Source organism: Neomonachus schauinslandi, chromosome 15, assembly GCF_002201575.2.
Source record: "Neomonachus schauinslandi chromosome 15, ASM220157v2, whole genome shotgun sequence".
Taxonomy (NCBI): Eukaryota; Metazoa; Chordata; class Mammalia; order Carnivora; family Phocidae; genus Neomonachus; species Neomonachus schauinslandi.
This window is the reverse complement of record NC_058417.1, coordinates 43,196,667-43,215,554: the sequence shown is the minus strand read 5'-3', so window position 1 is coordinate 43,215,554 and position 18,888 is coordinate 43,196,667. Positions and strand designations below refer to the sequence as shown.

General features: G+C 54.0%; 1 protein-coding gene across 4 annotated transcripts in view; it reads right to left on the bottom strand.

The window, feature by feature from the left end:
- Positions 1-37: 37 nt before the first annotated feature.
- Positions 38-18,888, bottom strand: part of MAPT (microtubule associated protein tau) — a 94,816-nt gene continuing 75,965 nt past the window's right edge. For 3 of the 4 annotated variants that reach the window (XM_044921896.1, XM_021678484.1, XM_021678485.1), the window contains 4 exons: positions 9,028-9,120; positions 5,605-5,686; positions 4,086-4,198; positions 38-723 (listed from right to left, as the gene is read on the bottom strand). In XM_044921896.1, coding sequence (XP_044777831.1) covers positions 508-723; positions 4,086-4,198; positions 5,605-5,686; positions 9,028-9,120 — 504 coding nt within the window. In that variant the 3' untranslated portion in view covers positions 38-507. The remainder of the gene's footprint in view (positions 724-4,085; positions 4,199-5,604; positions 5,687-9,027; positions 9,121-18,888) is intronic. The other variant, XM_021678486.1, reaches the window with a different exon arrangement.

Here is an 18,888-nt window from a genome sequence, read left to right as displayed (position 1 = left end):
CTCCCCACCCGTCCCCACCCCCAACAAGGTTGACATCGGCCCACGGCTCCAACATGGCACCCCGGGTTCAAATCCTTTGTTGCCGCCGCTGCCTCTGTGACACCCCAGGATGGAGCAGAGCAGGGGCGCCCCCAGTCCCTCGAGATGCCCCAGAAGCAGCTTTCAGAGCCTCTCCTCCCTCCTCTACTCAGAGGGGAAAAAAAAAGAATCAAAAGTAATTGCCCAAGGAAATGTTGGGTGTGGCCATCTTTTTAAATGTTTTTAAAAATATTTTATTGTTATGAGCCCACCCATCAATTTGGAAAGATGAAATTTGCTCTTTTGCCCCGTCACTGATTTTGAAGTCCCGAGCCAGAGCCGAGCAACAAAAGCAGGTTAAGTGATTAACCGATGAACCGGTCTGTGAGGAGCAGCTGGGGGAGGGCAGAGGGCGAAGGGCCAGATCATTATTCTTTTTTTTTCCACACTCTCTCCTCTGCACGATTATTGACCGCCCCGGGGGCCTGATCACAAACCCTGCTTGGCCAGGGAGGCGGACACTTCGTCGGCTAGCGTGGCGAGCTGGGGCGAGTCTACCATGTCGATGCTGCCCGTGGAGGACACGTTGCTGAGGTGCCGCGGAGACGTGTCCCCGGACACCACGGGCGACTTGTACACGATCTCCGCCCCGTGGTCGGTCTTGGCTTTGGCATTCTCGCGGAAGGTCAGCTTGTGGGTTTCGATCTGCAAGAGAGGAGGCGAGGGAAGGCGAGTGAAGCCACAGAAAGGCGGGCAAGCCCGGCCTGCCCACGGGCCCGGGGTGGGAGGGAGCCGTGGTGGTGGCGGTGGGGGCTGTGTGATCACCTTCCCGGAGGGGGCACCTGCGCACGGCTCCCGCGTCACCTGCCTGCCGGCCACCCGCTTCCCTTCTCCGGATGAAGTGACCGGCGTTCGCTTCTTGTGTGTCCTTCCAGAGATGCCCACGCGTGCGCAAGCCCGTGGGATGTATGAAGCGTGTCCGTATATTTAATACACACGGTGACAGTATCCACATGCTTTATGCTTCGGCGTTTCGACCTGATACCTTCCTTTATCGGCACCCGCTTTCCCCGATGCGTGCTGCCGGCGGCGAGGATTCCGTCGCCCTGTACCAAAACGCACCTGCTCCCCAGGCGCGGGTCTCCGCGCTGTCCCAGCCTTTGCCTGTCACAAACAGCGCCGTGTCTGAATACCCGCGTGTGCACAGCATTTCACACGCGGGGAAATGTATCCTCGGAGCGGAACGGCTGGTGGGTCAAAAGGCATGTGCGTTTGATTTATAGATACTAACAAGTTGCACATGAAAGCGTGAAGGATGGGGCGCCTGGGTGACTCAGTCGGTGAAGCGTCTGCCTTCGGTCCTGGGTCCTGGGATCAAGTCCCACGTCGGGCTCCCTGCTCGGCGGGGGGGTCTGCTTCTCCCTCTACCCCACCCCCCTGCTTGTGCTCTCTCGCTCTCAAATAAATACAATCTTTAAAAAAAAAATAAAAAGCATGGAGGAGGAGCCGGAGAGGAGTAAGGGACAGCCCCAGAGTCACTGCTGGCTAGCCATGAGCCACACACATTCCTCTCCTCGCCGGTGACGGGGGGGGGGGGGGGGGGGTTGGAGGTGGCAGCAGCTGTGGGCAGCCCCGGAAGGTGGGCTAGAAATCCGGACGTGATGAAGTACCTTTTTCAAGTACAGAAATGATGACATAGCCAGGGGTCCAGAGGTGTTTGCTCCACAGGATGCCTGGGACACTCAAAGCATTTGCTAGAGATGTGAGCAGTTCGTAATAATTCCGGATGAGCCCTGAAGTGGTGGACACAGGAATTCCCTACTCTTTTGGACCCTGGAACCGTTGTGCATCCGGTGAAGCCAGGAAAATGTACACACAGGCAGGCATGCGCTCACCCACCCACAATTCTTCCACATGATTTCAGGAGTCCATGGACCACGGGGTGAAGAGTCCCCGTTGCAGGGGGCTTGAATGTGGGTGTAACGAAAAACCAGGCTCCCATGTAAGCTCTACGCTTATTTTGTCCATTTTGGTGCAGTGCTTTGCAAAAAGAGCCTTTCGGTATCACTGTATTCGAAAGGTCGTGGGGACGTAAGCTTTGATAAGAGCATTAATGTTGGTGTCTTGTAGAAAAAAGTGATAGGGTCCTGGAAATGGCCCCAAATCTCCCAAACTGGAAGCAGCTCTGGCGGCAGGGGTCTTGTGCTCCACTATGTGTCAGCAGTTTTGCTCATCATGTCAGGACGTGGGGGACTGAATACGAGGGGACTCTCTGGGATCAAGACAGTCTCTTCTGGGTGGTGGGCAGGCCCACCCTTTCTGAGCCGGCACAGAGGTGAGTTAAAACAGAAGTTCACACTCAGGCCTGACTCTGACTCACATTCTTAGACGGCTACAAAGTACCAGGAATCTTCTAGAACATGGTCTCATTTGGGTCTCCCCACCACCCAGGGATGTGGATATTTCTGTCCATTTTGCTGACGAAGAAATGAGCCGAGAGCACTTGTCCATCCTGCCCAGGGTCACACCTCCAAGCAGAGTCAAACCCAGAGCTTTGCTCAAGACATAGAAGCTTCCAGAGATGGGTGGAGACCTTCCCTCACCCAGGGAGTCAGCAATGCCTGGGCCTTAAACCAGGAAGGGGGCAGGTGACAGAAGCTAGCAGAGCCACTGGGCTTTTGCCGAGAACCTTCTCCACGGCCCCAGAGAACTGGGCCCTTCCTCACTTCCCCTGAGGCACACAGCCTCCAGGACCCTCTCTGACGAGGGACCCAGGGACGGAGAAGAATTCCTGCACCTCGGAAGCCGAGTTTCGGGAACCTCTTCAGGTCCACCTTGGGGTCGGGGGGGACCGCATGGGGCACTGTGGGGAGCCAGAGAGCACAGGGCCATCCAAGGGCCCGTGCCCTGTCCTCCGCCCCAGCCCCCCACCCTTCGGGGAGCTCAGCTGGGGGTCAGGTGTGTCCCCGGGCCTGAGTCTGCAGCCTCTGCTTTAAGCTATCCCAGGGGGGGCTTCTCCAAAACTGACCGTTGGGCTTTCACCTCAAACACAACATGGGGTGCGTCTATCGAGAAGGCCCGGCGATGAGCCCGATGGGGGGCAGGGGGGCTCCGATTGGCCCTGGGGGCTCCCCGCTGCCGCCCTGCCCAGCACGTTGTGCCGGCTGCCACTTCCAACCAGCCGGGCGATCTCGGGCAGCACCCTTTCTCACGCTGGGTCGGGCCTCAGAGTCTGTGCCCATTCTGGAAGCCTTCTCCTCCCACCACAGCTCTGTCAGCTGCTGGGAGGCACTACAAACTGGTAGATGAGCCATTTCCAGAACTTCATGGCAGGCGTGGGTGGGAACCCCCCAGAGGGTGCTTTGGCTGCAGTTCTGCAAAAGAGGAAACGTGCAGCCACGAGCCCACATCCTGTGATGCACCCAGAGGGAGCCTGCTCAGGGCCACACGCATCCCCGTGTCCCCCTCCCCCGTGCTCACACAGTGAGACCCGGAGGCTCAAGAACCTGCGGGGATCGCCGAGATCCTCGGGCCAGCAGCCTCCCCGTGGACGTTTCCGTGCCAGACAGGCAGGGGCTCCGCAGGAACCTGGATTTCGGCAGCACTGTTTTGCTCTAACTGCCTAGTGACCCATTTAGAAAATTAGGTTATGTTCCCATGACTTGTTCGTGGTGCGCTGGGGCGGGCTCTGGGGCTGGCTACCTCCTTTTGCAGATGCTTGCCAACCACAGGGCCGAATGCTGTCACCGAGGACAGCGGTTCTCACCTTAACTGCCCAGCAGAATCCTCTGGGGGCTTTAGAAGCTCCAGGTGCCCAGGTGGCACCTGAGACCCATCAGAGTCTCCAGGTCGGGCCCGGGCATCAAATCTGGTAAAGCTCCCAGGTGACTGCAACGGGCAGCGAAGGCTGAAACTTACGGTCCTGGGGGCTGCTGAGAATCCACATCAAGCCGATCAAGACAGGCCCCTTAGCTTTCCTCCCCTGGAAAACTGGACCAGGTTTGTCCACTCTGCTCCATTCACAGCCACATCCAAATGCAGCCTCCTCCCCACCCTGCCCCCTTTACCTTTTTATTCCCTCCGCCAGGGACATGGGTGATGTTGTCCAGGGACCCGATCTTCGACTGGACTCTGTCCTTGAAGTCCAGCTTCTCAGATTTTACTTCCACCTGGCCACCCCCTGAAACACAATGCACACAGTACACCGCGCCTTGAAGGAGGGCGGAGCACGTGACGCCAGGTAGACGCCGGTCTCTCCGAGTAGGTAAAACTATCCTTCATTTAGAAGGTGCTCTGGGCCCAAGTAAGCCCTTCCAGAGGGCTTCACAACAGTTTGCTCCATCTCTCTCATCAAGGTGTGCCTCCAATATTTGCTCAACAAACACTTCCTCTTTCTTTAATGCACAGGTCAATGACAGCTCAGTCAAGGAGGAATGGTTCCACACTCTAAACTGGTTGGCTTCCAAAGAGTGAAGTCCTTCTATGTCAACATCCTGTAAGGCACAGCCCTGCAAGATCTCGGAATGAAACTAAATGGCAAAATGCACCCTAATCGAGGAAGGGGCCTGACCCTTCTCCCTCCTCGGACACTCAGTGCCGAGCCCAAGCATGGGGGACACAGCCTGAGGAAGAGACAAATAGCATTCCTTTCTGGAGAAAGGATAAAGCCACCCAAGAAAGCTGCTCCCAGCATGGTAGGATGATGGCACCAGGTGAGGGATGGTTTTCACTGGGAGAGACTAAACCCCCACGACATGTCCCAGCGAAGCCAGAACCTGACGAGACACATTCCAGACTATGTTTCTGCCAACCTTCTCTCCCCACGGGAACACCTCAAGTAAAGGTTCTGCTCTGAAATCGGGCTTAAGGCAGAAGCCCCTGCTCTGGACTCCCAGGCAGGAGTTAAGATTCTAGACCAGCGCTGGACAATACGGAAGCCACCAGCCACGTGTAGCTACTTAAATTTAATTAATAAAAAAAATTAGTTCATTTCGTCAACTGCACTAGCCACATTTCCAGTGTTCAACAGCCACACGTGGTTGGTGGCTACCATACTGGACAGAGCAGGTCGAGAATATTCCCATCACCGCAGAGAGAAATCTACAGATAGCTCTGGATTCTACACGGTGTGGGACGGGGAGGAGAAAGGTAAGCACGGCAGAGCACCAACAGTATTTTCTGTTAAAACAAAGTCACAGCAGGAGCATGGCAATGGCTGGTGAAGTGTCCCCCCCCCACCCCCATGTCGGCCGGGGACCAAACCGGAACAATCCACAAGCCAGCCTCCGGGAGCCAGATCAGGCCCTCCCCCAGCTCCAGAGGCCCTACGTGCACCCGCTCGGAGAACCACGAGTTAGGGTTTAGGCCCAGCATCTGCCCTCCGTCCTCGCTTTGCTTTGGCCAGCATGGCGCCCGGCTCAGAAGCGAGACAGGGCAGCCACCCCTCCAGGGGCCCAGCAAGTCCCACCTCCAATGTTCCCCTCGTCAGCCCGTCCCCTGCATCCTTCCCAGCCACTTCAGGAGAAGCCCCCCGCCACCCCCGGCCGGTCCCACCCTCCCCCGCTTCCCTCCTTCTGCAAGGGCTACCTGGCTTATGATGGATGTTGCCTAATGAGCCACACTTGGAGGTCACCTTGCTCAGGTCCACTGGTTTGTACACTATTTGCACCTGGAGGTGAGAGAGGATGAGCGAGAGACAAAGAATAAAACAGGATGATTTCACTGTGGCCGGAACAACATGAAAAGCAGCTGTGTCAGTCAGATCGGGCCCTGCTGGGGACAGTGCTTCCTGTCGCCCCAAGGAACACACCCTGCCATGGTGGGAAAATGTACTGTTGGACTTCTGCCAACCCCGCCCCGCGGGCAGTCGGGTCTTCACACAATAACTGTGGGACTGGAGTGCCCTCCATCCCTCAGGGGAAAACAGGGAGACTCTGTCATGGGGCAGGGCCCACACCGCTGGTTTCGGTCCCTCTTCCCTGACATGACACGGACATCACATTCAGAGGGGACAAAGCAAGAAGGGATCAGCACGGTCCATTTGTGCCACATTTAGAAAATCTTGTTGGAAAAGCAAGGAAGCTAGGTCTGCTGGTCGCTGGGCCTCAGAGAGGAGTGGGCGGAGCAGGGTTGATGGGCGGGCTTTCTCCCAGGACAGCCTCCCACAAACCCTAGCACTACAGTGAGCACGGTGACAGCAAGCGGGACCCAGAGCCGTTAGGCAACTTGGCGGGAAGAGCCAGCCAGCACCTGGACACACAGTGTCCTGGACATTTCAGTTCTGTAGCCCAGGGAACAAAGCGACAGGAACTGGGTAGGCAGCACAGAGGAACCCGCTGGGACACACACAGGTAGGGGAGACCTCAGGGCTCCTCAGAACCAGCTGAGGGCCCGGCATATGGCTTGGCCACACCGCCCACCCTCCGGAGGGGGTGACGGCCCCTGAGCAGCCCACCAATCCCAGCCCAAGACCCAGCTCCCTGAAGGGGGAACACCCACAGGCTCCGCCGCCCCCCCACCCCCGGCCACATAGCCATGGCTGGGAGGGGGTCCCTGGATGGTCACTGATGGACACTTCCCAGAGCCTCCAGCAGCCACCTGTGTGAGCTCACCTGTGGGTACAAGAGGCCAGTCACCGTGGAGTGGGGAGTTGGCTCCCACTCTCTGCCCCCGGAGTGACCCAGGAGAGAGATGGCCTGGAGCCAGAGAGCCAGAAAAAGGGGGACATCTACTCCTGTCTAAATCATCTGGAACAATTCCAAATTAATGAAAATCGTGCTGGCATTTGCCATTTACTGATGGAGAGTTGAGGCCGACAGGTACCCATGGGCTGTGTGTGTGTGTGGGGGTGCAGTGAGGCGGGGAAGGGGCTACAGGGCTCCTCCTGGCATGAGGGAGAAGGAAGTAAATGCTGTGAGCCAGCCTTCCTTCTTTCCCCTCAGCCCGGATGAGGGAACAGGGAGTGAAGGGGAGGGCGTGGAGGAGGAACCTGGACCGGCAGAGGGAGAAGGATTGCTTGAGGGTAGGAGCCAGGGCAGGGGAGGTGAGGCGGACTGGAGGCTGGGGAGAGGAGGCCAGGCCCAGAGCCAGCCAGGAGGTGGGGAGGATCCCGAGATGGACAAGGAGCACGGTCTGCCGGCTGGGAAGTCACCACCGGGCTCAGGAAGAGAGAGCAGCCAGCCAGAGGCTGGGGCCCAGGCCAGTGGTCTAGCGCCCCCAGAACACCTGAAACTGCTTGGAGCCCCCCAGCCACCTTCCACCAGGAGAAGTGCTTTCTGTGAAGGCTCCTACTGCAAAGGACCATGCTCAGGGCCAGCCTGAGAAATCCTGGGGCTCCCAGGTCATACAGGCTGGCTGTAGATGGGCAGAGAGCGCAGGCCAGACGGGGTGTGTGTGTGTGCGTGTGTGTGTGTGTGTGTGTGCGCGTGCACGCGCCCCCGAGGAAGTCCCCTGATGCCCTGGGCATTGCCAGCAGCCATGGGAAGCTACTGTCTCCCCAGAACTCATACCCGGAGGAGCGATCTGCCGGCTGCAGTCCCCTGGACCCCACAGCCTAGGCCTGCCCCGCACGCCCGCCACCAGCGACCAGACCGGCGTCACAGCAGAGAGCATGTGGCCTTCCTCCTCCGCCAGAGCCCATGACACCAGAGCACCAGGAGTCAAAGCTGACACAGCCACCCACACGCCACCTGGAGCCCGGGGGGCGTGGCTGGTCCCCACACCTTCTCTTGGCTTCCGGGAGCAGTGGGACGGGACAGCGGGGACCGGGGACACAGAGGGGACACGGGGCAGACACCGGTGGGGAAGCGTTACCGAAGCGCATGCAGCAGCGGCGGGAAAGCACACGCTAGTCCCGGGGACAAGCGGCGGGATCCAGGTGCTCAGCAGCACATTGCAAGAATAAACCTGGGCGGGGGGGCTGGACGCAGGGGTGCGGGCCCGGGCTGGGCACGTTCTGGAGGGAGAGCCCGCCCAGGACTACCACCTTCCCCCTGGCACCACCAGCCGGGAGTGAGATCCCTGCTCTCAGAAACCGTCCCCCCACGAGGGGGGGAGGGGACCTCAAAGGGGCTCGGCCCTCTCCCTGCGGTGTGTTTAAAGGTGGGCTGCCAGCCAACCCAGAGGCGGGGGAGGGGGCCGGGGTGAAGGGGCGCCCCACCTCCAGACGCCCCCACTGTGAGTGGCCACGGAGCGGCCGGAGGGTAACAGCAGAGTTGACCGAGTGTGTGGGTAAGAAGTGAGGATGCCAGCCCCAAATCTCAGGCCCTCACCCACTGGGAACACCAGGAGTCCCCAGGACATTTGGAGGAAGTCAAATCTAAAAGGGTGCGAAGCCGCATTTCTCTGTCAACCCCTGACCGCTGTAGGCAGGGTCCCCTGGTGCACTGTTTGGGGCTCTTTGGCACCTGATCTGCCGGCGGCGGGGACTGGTTTTACACCCGAGCCCGGGCTTAGGGATCTGCTCATCCCTTGCAAACGCAGGGGACAAACATGGGCAGAGACTGGACTTCTCCTGCCCTGAAGTAGGTCAGGAAGACATTGTGTCTGCTTGTCAGCCCAGGTGGGCCAGCTGTCCACGGGGCTGTCAAAGTGAACCTGCCCCGGTGACAGGGGAGGAGGTGACAGAGCCCAGTCCCCAGCACTGCCACCTTCAGCCCAACCTCATGCAGGCTGTGGGGCTTCCAGGAGCCCGTGGTGGGCGGTGGGTGGCGCCGACCAGGGCTATTATGCGGTGAGGACCTGGCCTCCAGGTCTGGGACAGAGAGGGGCTCGGTCATCTTCCCTTTACTGCCCCTGCAGCCTGCACAGGCCAGGGAACCCATGGATGCTGGGGCAGCCCTCCTAGAAGAGTGGGCACGGCTGCAGGGAGCCTGGGCTACAGGCAGTGGGGCCACAGACAGACCCCGAACCGGAGAATGGTTTATTCTCTGCAATGTCTCGCAAGTGTCCACACTCATGCTGCTGCTTACAAACCGCAGTACGGCGCAGGGAAAGTGTGAGCGTACTCACACTGCCGCCTCCTGGCACGTGTTTGATATTATCCTTTGAGCCACACTTGGACTGGACGTTGCTAAGATCCAGCTTCTTATTAATTATCTGCACCTTTGATAGCCAGAAAAAAGGATGAGTGACATACTGTGCCCAGCTCCATCTGCTCTGTACTAACATACTCCCCTGTCTGGCTTCCGGGCGGGGAGAGGAGGCCCCAGGCTGAGGGCAGGGGGTCTGAGTCACACCTTCCCAGGGGAGCTGCCCCAGGAAGGCATTCCAGAACTGTGGGTGACGGGTTCCACTTTACAGTGCTGGGCTTAGAAAGCACATCCACCGGGAGGCGATTCGCATCACCGAGGCCCCCCTGGAGCACATCGGAGGCCTATAAGCCGCAGCTGAGTGTCCACCAGGCTGGGATGGAGTGAGATGTGCTCAATTATGTAACTGAATGAATAAATCAAAGAAATACAAAGTCCCATCTGTGTCCTCATTCACACACCTACCAGGCCCGCCGGAACATTCACGAGAGCTTTCTGTGGCTGCCCTCAAGCCTGGGAGGCACTGGAATTACCTGCAGATTTTTTGTTTTTAAATCTCAGACCCCACCCGGACCTAGAATTAGAATCTCAGTCTCTGTGCTTCTAGAAGCCTCCCCTGGTTGCTTCGTTCGGATGCTCGCCTAGGTTTGCGAATCGCTGACCTCTCGGGGAGGACGCAGATGGCTCTACAGAGAAAGATGAATCCAGACCTCCCTCCACGTGAGATATCCCTGTTTTAGCGGTGACTGATTTCTACTCAATTTGTCTAAAAACTGAAATACACAGACAACCATGGCAGAGAGAAGGAGAGTCTGGTCTGCCTGAGCAGTGATAACATCTTTATCCCCGGGGTCTCTCCCCGCAGGAGCTCCCTGCTTGGAAACATTGTTCCTGTTCCTCACTGAGAACAGCCACCAGCTGGAGAGCTGGAGTTCCCCAGTAAGAACCAGCACTGCTCTCTGAAATTCGGGAAACGGCACCAACCGCTCCGTTGTGGCCTCTGTGAACGGCGGGCGGGGGCCCCTGCTCTGGAGACTCGGGATCCGTGAGGGTAGCTGTGGTTGCTGGAGTCCCAGAGCCCTGGCCTGGCTCGTGGCGGGGAGAAGGGTCCCAAACTCTGACCCCAGAGCCAGAACCAGCCCTCAAGGGGGCCGCAGGTTCTCCGCAAAACGAGGAAACAAGGACATGATGGCAAAATCTGTCCATCCCACTTTCCCGTGTTAGAAAGCCCTTTCCTTTATTAAATTATTAGTTATTAAATTACATTGGTAGCAGATCATGTTTATCATTTTTAGATGTCCTTAGCCTGACAAAATAAAGACAGAGTAATCCTCTCTTGGACCCCACCCCATTTTTTCCCCTAATCTCACTGGTCTGGATCAAAACACTGGGTAAGCCCACACCTGTCCCACCTTTTTCATTCTCTTCTCTGTTCCTTTAAAATAAAAAGCTATGTATTTTTTTTCTCGTTAGAAAAGTAACATAACATTATGATTTTGAAAAATATGTTTAAAAAAGCAAAAAAACAGAAGTTTTCCCACCACCCTAACACAACAATCACTTTTTGTTCTGTTCCCTTGAAGTCACAGATCTATAAATAAAACTACCATCACGTACATATAAAGGGTAGTAATTACTTACATACACTTCTATATCTTGCTTTATCAAGTACCATCACCTTCAAAGCATTTGTCTTATCTACAGTCACGAAAAGCACTATTTTAAATAGTATGTCATATTCCATTTTGTGACATCTGTGTGATCAGATACTTATTTTAAATAACAGAAACAGTCTCACCACGAACATCTTTTTGCAAGTTCTTTCCATATTATAGATTATTTTCACAGCAGAGTCCCAGAAGTAGAATTTCTGGGTCAAAGTTATAAATATTCTAAAAATTCTCAATACGACTCTCCAAGTGGCTTTCTAAAAGGGTCGGATTAATTTACCCTATAAGCACCGTCGAGAAAGTCCGTTTCGCCACATGGCTGCGAACGTCAGGCATTTTAAAGACTTGGTTTGCTTTCTTTGACTAAAATAAATGGGACTGCATTGTTGGCTTATTCTGCATTTTTTTTTTATTATTATTACGAAGTTGCCCCTTTGCCTCCTTTTTGCCGGTAGATGTATTTTTTTCTACGAATGTTTATATCTTTATAGACTCAGATTCTTCCTTTGTCATTTCTCTGGTATTTATTTATCTATTTATTTGTTTATTTTTAAGAGAGGGAGAGAGTCTGAAGCAGGCTCCGTGCCCAATGTGGAGCCCAAGGCGGGGCTCGATCTCATGACCCTGAGACCATGACCTGAGCCGAAATCAAGAGTCGGATGCTTAACTGACAGAGCACCCCAGGCGCCCCTCTCCTCTGGTTTTTAAACGTAAAAACCACTCCTCATTTAGAGGTTGGGTAAATATCTAATTCCACATCATCTTCCTCACCTGCCATGCCCGTAACTTCGTGATGAGGAGGCCATCTGAGGTCCTGAGAGGTTCAGCGACCTTCTCACATCAGGACATAACTACAGGCTCCCCATGTGACAACAGAGCTTTGCCCCAGCTGCCCTCAAGGACACTCTCTCTTGGTGGACGTGGAAATTCTCTTCTGGTGGCGAGGAGATGCAGCCCAGGCTGGACTGGGAGCAACAAGTGGGATGGGCTCTCTCACCCTGCTTCTCAAAGACTCACTGCTGCCCCTCGGCACAATGTCTCTGAATTAGTTCATGCCATCCTCAGATTTTAAGGAGTCAGACCTGAACTCCTTCTGTGGGGATCATGTTTTACTCATCCCTTTCCACTGGTTAAGTCCCAGAAGCCAACTTGCCTGCTTTCACAAAGACACTGCGGCAGTCTAGTATTAGAAAACACACACACGCAAACACACAAAATATTAACGCAACAAAATTAAAAGGATAATGGTCAAAGAGGGAGAGGTCATCAGGACTGACAATGAGACTGTACATTACACTGAACTCCGAGCTTCCTGGAAGCCAACGCAAAACAGGAAACATGAGGAGCTATATAACTCTCTTTATCTGACAAAGAAAACTTACCAGTTTTTCAAGGAAGATAACCTTGTTTTCTCAACAAGAGAAAGTTCTTTTAAGTTCTTTTAAGAACTTCACCAAATGAATTTGGCGACATTAGGCAACAACAAGATCTGCAATGTACGTAGACTTTTTTTACGTGGCTTTTTCTTGTTCCAATCCCACACAAAAGGCAACAAGTTTTTTTGTGGGATTTGGCAGAGGCATAAGGATATTTACAAAGCAGACCTGAATTACTGTTAGTGGTCAGATAAAGTCAACACCCTTTACAGAGTGTTAGATTTACATAAGGGAGATGAAAGGGTTGGCATTGAAACTGGAATCCAGAAACTTAATTTCTCGGCTAGAGTAACATGTAGGATGTTGAGCCTCAGCTCTGAGCAGACACTGAAAATCCTCATCAAAGGAAAGAACAGTGTTTTTGGAGCTCCAAATTTTGATCCAGGGGACTCACAGTCAAGGGAGAAATTCCTGCGGTCAGGGTTTGATCCAGGAGGAAAGGCTGGGGTGGGGCGGGGCTGAGGACAGCTCCACTTTGGTTTTGTCTATTTCCTTGAGGACCTGAAGCTGTCCCAAAGGCTCCCCGGGTCTTGATCTGATTCGGTGTGGGCTCAGAGCTCTCAAGGTACTCCAGATGGCCCAGTCCTCCCCCCAGGAGCTCCCAGGCTGGCCCAGCATCCACCGGCCGTCCCTGGCAAAGCCTGTCTCCAGCATAGCCTGGTGCTTGCTGGGCCCAGCTTGGCTCCACTAGAGTCGACATACCTGGTGCATCTTTAAAATGATGGTATTTACACAAGATTGTTCAGAGATACAGATGCTGTGCACAGGGAGAGGTGCCCGGAGGACCTGGGAGTTACAGGGCTGTCCCAGGGAAGGGTCCCAACCTGGTTCTTCAGGGCCTGGCACCTCAGCTCGGGTTCAGCTGAGTCCCTGGCCCTGATCCAGGAGAGGCAGACTATACCAGGTACAAGCTGACTTAACTTATTCCACGTAAATGTTCTGTGTGCTTTTTACAACGAGAACTGGGACTCTGTCACTAAATATGAATTTTAAAAATACAGTCTGCAGTGCTCCAGCGTGGAGACAGGCAGCATTCTGTTGCCATCTAGTGGCCACCTGGAATATTGCAGCCCCAGGCTCCGGAGGATGGGCGGGGGAGGGGTGGGGGGATCCTTTGGCTCTTGGTTGGTTTCTGTCCTGCCTGGGGCCCTCGCATCCCACGACTGGTCTGGACATCCTCAGAGCCACAGGCACCACCCCAGTTCTGACCAGGCGGTCTTGGCCCCAAGTGAGCTCCGTCTCTCTCCAACTCTGGATGGTCCCTGGGACCCCTGTTCTTCCCTCTGTGCTCTGCACTGAGCACAAAGAGGGATACTGAGGGCTCTCAGTGGGGTTGCATTAACCTCACGGAGCCCTCACCCGCCCTGCCTTTCAACTCTGATCCTCCCAAGCTCAGTCCCCACAACGCAGGGACCATGCGGCCTGAGGGTCCCTCCCTGCGGGCAATGCCCTCCACCACCCTCCTCCTTCTCCATTCTCTCCTGTCCTGTCAGGGCAAAGGCCCCGCTGGTTCACCACAGACCCGGCGGGGACCTCCCTCCATCGCTGGCAACTCCCCTGGGCTCTGGTGTAAACGAACACAACTCCAGCCTAAACCCTAAACCCTAAACTGGCCGCCGAGGCTGATGCCAGTTCTAGCTTAATTTTGCTTTTGCTTTCAACATCTCCAGGGTGCGGTTTCCCTCTGTCCTCTTTCAGCCTGTGAAGCTAGCACTCTGTGCAGGGGACTGTCCTTTCAGAGACCAGATGATGGTCCCCAAAAGGGTCTGTCCTGTCTTCTCTGACTTGTGGGTGACACTTCGCATTGTGGGTGACAGTCGGTGACACAGGTGACTCTCTGTGTGGGGGACCTTCAGTGTGGGGGACCCCTCCCCGGTGAGGGTGGCTCTCTGCTGCAACTCCTTCCCTGGCCAACCTGTCCTCTTGCCCCCTTTTCTCTAGGCCTCGGGGGCAGGAACTCTCCGCACAGAGCTTGGCGCTGAGAGGGGACCCAGGACTGTCGAATGAATGAACAAAGGACGGGAGGAAGGAACCAGCTTTCGGTGCTATTGTCTGTCCTATTGTACTGGCTGTGTTTTCGAATTTATTTCTGCTCTTACCTTTGCATCTGCATTCTTATTTTTTGCATTCTTTTTTCCCTCCACCAAAAACATAATTGCTCTGCTGCAGCCATTTAATTTTTTTAAATAACAAAATTTTTTTAAATAACAAAAGCATTTAAAATGATGAATTCCTTCGAAGTACAATTTAGGGGAAGCTCCACATGACATATGGTGTTTGTTACCAATGCACGCGGAAAAGGCATTCTTCACTTCCAAACTGAAGAGTACGTGACACAGGACAATTTTTTAATTCCCAAGTACTTGTGGTAATGTAGGTGATATGTACACAATCAGGTTCGGAGGCAGGACACTGAGGGAATAGACAAGTGCAATGTTTCCCTGTATTTATAGGTCTTTTTTTTTTTTTACAGACTATATGGATTATTGGCATAGCATCTGATAAATCCTCCGCAGGATTTATATCATACAGTTTAATTCCTGGTGTTTAAAAATTTCCCTTCTCGGGCACCTGGGTGGCTCAGTCGTTAAGCGTCTGCCTTCAGCTCAGGTCATGATCCCAGGGTCCTGGGATTGAGTCCCACATCGGGCTCCCTGCTCGGCAGGAAGCCTGCTTCTCCCTCTCCCACTCCCCCTGCTTGTGTTCCTGCTCTCGCTGTCTCTCTCTCTCTGTCAAATAAATAAATAAAATCTTTAAAAAAAAAAATTTCCCTTCTCAATTACTTGGACTTTCTATGTCCTTCTATTTTTCTTTTTTGCTTTACTATCATCTACTGTAACACTTCCAGTTACAATGTATTCCTATACATGTTTTTCTGATTAGAAATGTTTTCACTGTAGAAAATTTGGGAGGAAAGGGAAAAACACACAATCTCTGAGTCATTATTGGCATTTTGTCATAGTTTCATTTTCTCTGCAAACTTTTTATATCAACAGTAGGCAAAACCTGAATATTCCTACACTATTATTTTTTTTACATTTTTTCTATTTATTTGAGAGAGAGAGAGAGAACATGAGTAGGGGGAGGGGCAGAGGGAGAAGCAGATTCCTCGCCGAGCAAGGAGCCCGATGTGGGACTCGATCCCAGGACCCTGGGATCATGACCTAAGCCAAAGACAGATGCTTAACTGACTGAGCCACCCAGACGCTCCCCTACACTATTATTTTTAACTTCATAGTATAACATTTATAAATGTTTATATTTATAAAACATTTTTAAGATATTTTAGTGGCTACATAATATTTTATAGTATGGCATCACCATTAATTACCTCTCTATTGTCAGGCCTTTAAATTGTTTTGCTTTGCAATTCTAAATAAAGCTCAATGCACACTTCTGTGCTTAAAGCTTTTTCTGAGTTGGATTTTCTTCCTTTCCCCAATTTTAGAGTACAAAACACTTCTCTTGTTCTGTGTGAGGGGACCCAAAGATCTCGAGGTGACCTTCAGCTGAATCCAGAGGAAGGAGACAAGAGACCCTTTGACAGATCACTGGTTTGGCAGAATGAAGTTGTGAAAACTACCGACATTCCTTCATTATGTCCAAAGGGACTGTATTGATTTGCAGGGGCTGTGGGATGAAAGGATGTCAATTTCATGTCACTTACACCTGCAGTGGGTAGTTTATTTTTTTAAATGTGTTTGTAATGCTGGTTCTTCTTGTAGGAACACCTCCCCACCCAAGAATAGGGCTGGGACAAAGTCAGAGCTGGGCTGCAGGACCCAGGGGCTGGGCCTGGGCTGGGAATAAGCTGACTGAGGAGGAGGCAGGTGCATGGGATCTGAGAACGGACAGGGTCAAGCCTGAGAGAGGAAAATCAGTCCTCAGATCCAGGGTGCACAGGAGACCCTACTGGGGTCGAGGCCAGAGCCAGCAGGTGAGAATCTGGGTCTCAGCGGGGACTGCACATTGAGAACACCTTGGGAGGCTCCCTGGAAGATTCTAATGGGCCTGGGGAAGGTTCTGGCACTAGAATTTTAAAAAGAATCTCCCCCCCCCCCACCCCCCAGGTGATTCTCTTGCCGTCAGGTAGGAGAGCCGCTGTCCCCGGGGACAGGCATACGTGTCCACATGCTGGCCTGCCTTGCTTTGTCCCCCAACCTTTGGTGGATTCAGCTGGTTCTGGCCAAGTGGCCAAGTGACTATCTGCATTTTCCTTTAAAAATAATTCCGTTCTGGAATCTTCAAGCAATACCTGCTCATAGTACATCATGAAAACAAAGTACAAAGCAGAACACAGATGTTTTACACTTTTTTCCCGGCCACCGATTTACATTGATCCTCTGCATCTTCAGTCTCTGTAGGTTTTTCAAACTGGACACTCTTGCTTCTCCTTCTTCAGTGGGACCTGCTATTCAAGGGGTCGTGGTATTCTTCAGACTCACAGTGCCGTCCCTTTTGCAGCTGAGATAAGCACTGACTGACTGAGCACTTACAGTCTGTCAGGCCCTACGGGAGGCCATGGGGCCCCAGCAATCTCAAGGAGGCCTCAGGAAGCCTTTAGTCCAGGCATTCTGAAGGCCTTCTCCACGGATCCCACGTGCCTTCTTGCCTGTTTCTTGCCTCTTCTTTTTCCCTGGAGATTAGTGATCCTCTTTGTTATGGCTGAGGTTTCCGACAATTTTCTAGGCTTTCCATGGGATTTAAGGGAAACTTACTCCTCCCTTGGCCACTTCCCTGCCTCTTCTCATACATAGTCTCAAATAAAGTTGCCCTCTCCCCTTTAATCCTTCAGTAAATGAGGACATAGTTCCGCAACCAGCATGGTAAGGTCATGGGAGCGGGGGGAGTGGGCCACTCGGAGCCTCAGGTCACTGGCCCCCATCCACTGGACTCCTCCTCCCCCACAGACAGGGCAGCCCTGGGTGTGAGGGGCAGGTCCTGGCCCCAGAAGGGTCCTCAGTGGGAAATGTTCAGCCCCGGCACTGGGGTCTCTGGAGAACTGCTGGATGGGCCAGGCGTGCCCACACTTTCCGAGCTAACCTCGGAGGAACTCAGGGCGGCCGGGGGGGTGCGGCCAGGGCCGGAAGGAAGAGGTGGGTGTTTGCTGGTATGTGACAGCCCACAGGCTGGGGATGCTGATGGTGAGTGTGCCTCTTGCAGTCATGACTTGTCCTGAGACACTGGTCACAGTCCCACAACCGCCTTGTAGGTGTAGAGCTGGCTTGGTGGGGTTTTGTTTGCCCTTTTTCCACACGAGGGGCAAATGGTCCCACTGTGCTATGAAAACAGGGCACACACGGGACGCTCACAGCGCTGAGGGAGGTGTGCCGACGCCGGGGGGAACATCCCACCACCTTGGCAACCCTCTGCCCACAAAGCTCTGCAGAGGGGTCAACTTTCAGCCAACACCCCAGCGGCCCCAGAGCCCCTTCTGGAAGGACACAGGATCTTTACAAGGAGCAGCCAGGCAAACACCACAGAAAAATAAACAAGGGCCCAGAGCCAACCCTGTGGACCACAGACCAGTGGCCGTGAGCCCCAGGGCTCTACCCTGGGAGGCACCCAGACCTCCCAACTGGGCAGGACTCTTCAGGCCCCAAGGATGGGAAAGGCCAGGGGAGGCCCTGAGGCTCCGCGGGGAGCAAAGCACAGAGTTTCGGTTAAGGCACCAACGTGGACAGAAAGCCCTGAGACGCCCTCCCTTCATGGAGACCCAGGCTCCTGCCAAGAGTGATAGCAATAGTGCCAAGGTCCCCCGCTGTGGGGGGAGACGAGTGGTTCTGACTGATTAAAGGGAAATGCTGGCTCTGGGTGCTGTAACATCCTCCCAGCACAGCAGGAGGTTCACGGCCCCCCAAACGGCCCAAGCTGGGGAGGCCCAACACATCTGTGCTCCTAACAACAGAGCCTTGGTCCTCTGTACTCCATACAAGCCACCTCTTCTCCCTTCTCCACCCCGCCCCCTGGTACTGGGGGGGTAGGCTGTTAGGGGCTGCACTGTGTCCCCCCAAATTCATATGCTGATGTATTAACTCCCAGTGCCTCGGAATGGGACCATATTTGGAGATAGGGTCTTTCAAGAATTGGGCCTCCATCCAGTATAACAGGTGTCCTTCTAGGAAGGAGAGACTGGGACAGAGAGGCACCCAGAGAAAAGACCACAATAGGACGCAAGAAGGCCGCCATCTACACGCCAAGCAGAGGGACCTCAAAAAAAACAGCCCTGCTGATACCTTGATCTTGGACTTCTGGCCTCCAGAACAGTGAGGAAACACATTTCTGTTATATAAGCTGCCCGGTCTGTGGTCTTTTGTATGTCAGCCTTGGGAAACTCATACAACGGGGGACAGGGGACGAGAGGAGGAGGAGGGGGTCCAGGTCAGTCCCCACCTCCCACGACCTTAGGCCTTTGGAAGCTCACATTTCTCCACCTTTAGGAAACCCAAAGATCTCATGAGCGCCCACTTGCCCCAAAGAACCAGTTGTTCAGAAGGGTACCCCAAATTCCCCCAGAACTGAGGATTTTAGAGTAACCTAACATAGAGTAGAGGTCAGGCTTGGTGTCCAACGAACGCCAGAGACACTCACCTACAGATTGGTCGTTTCTAAACACAAGACAGGTTGGGGAACCCCTGTGGGTGCCCCCAGGTCATACAGCCAACCTCATAATCTCAGGGACCGCCTGTTCAGCAGGGGCTCAAACAGGGAGGGAAAGAACCAGTACTTTCTCTC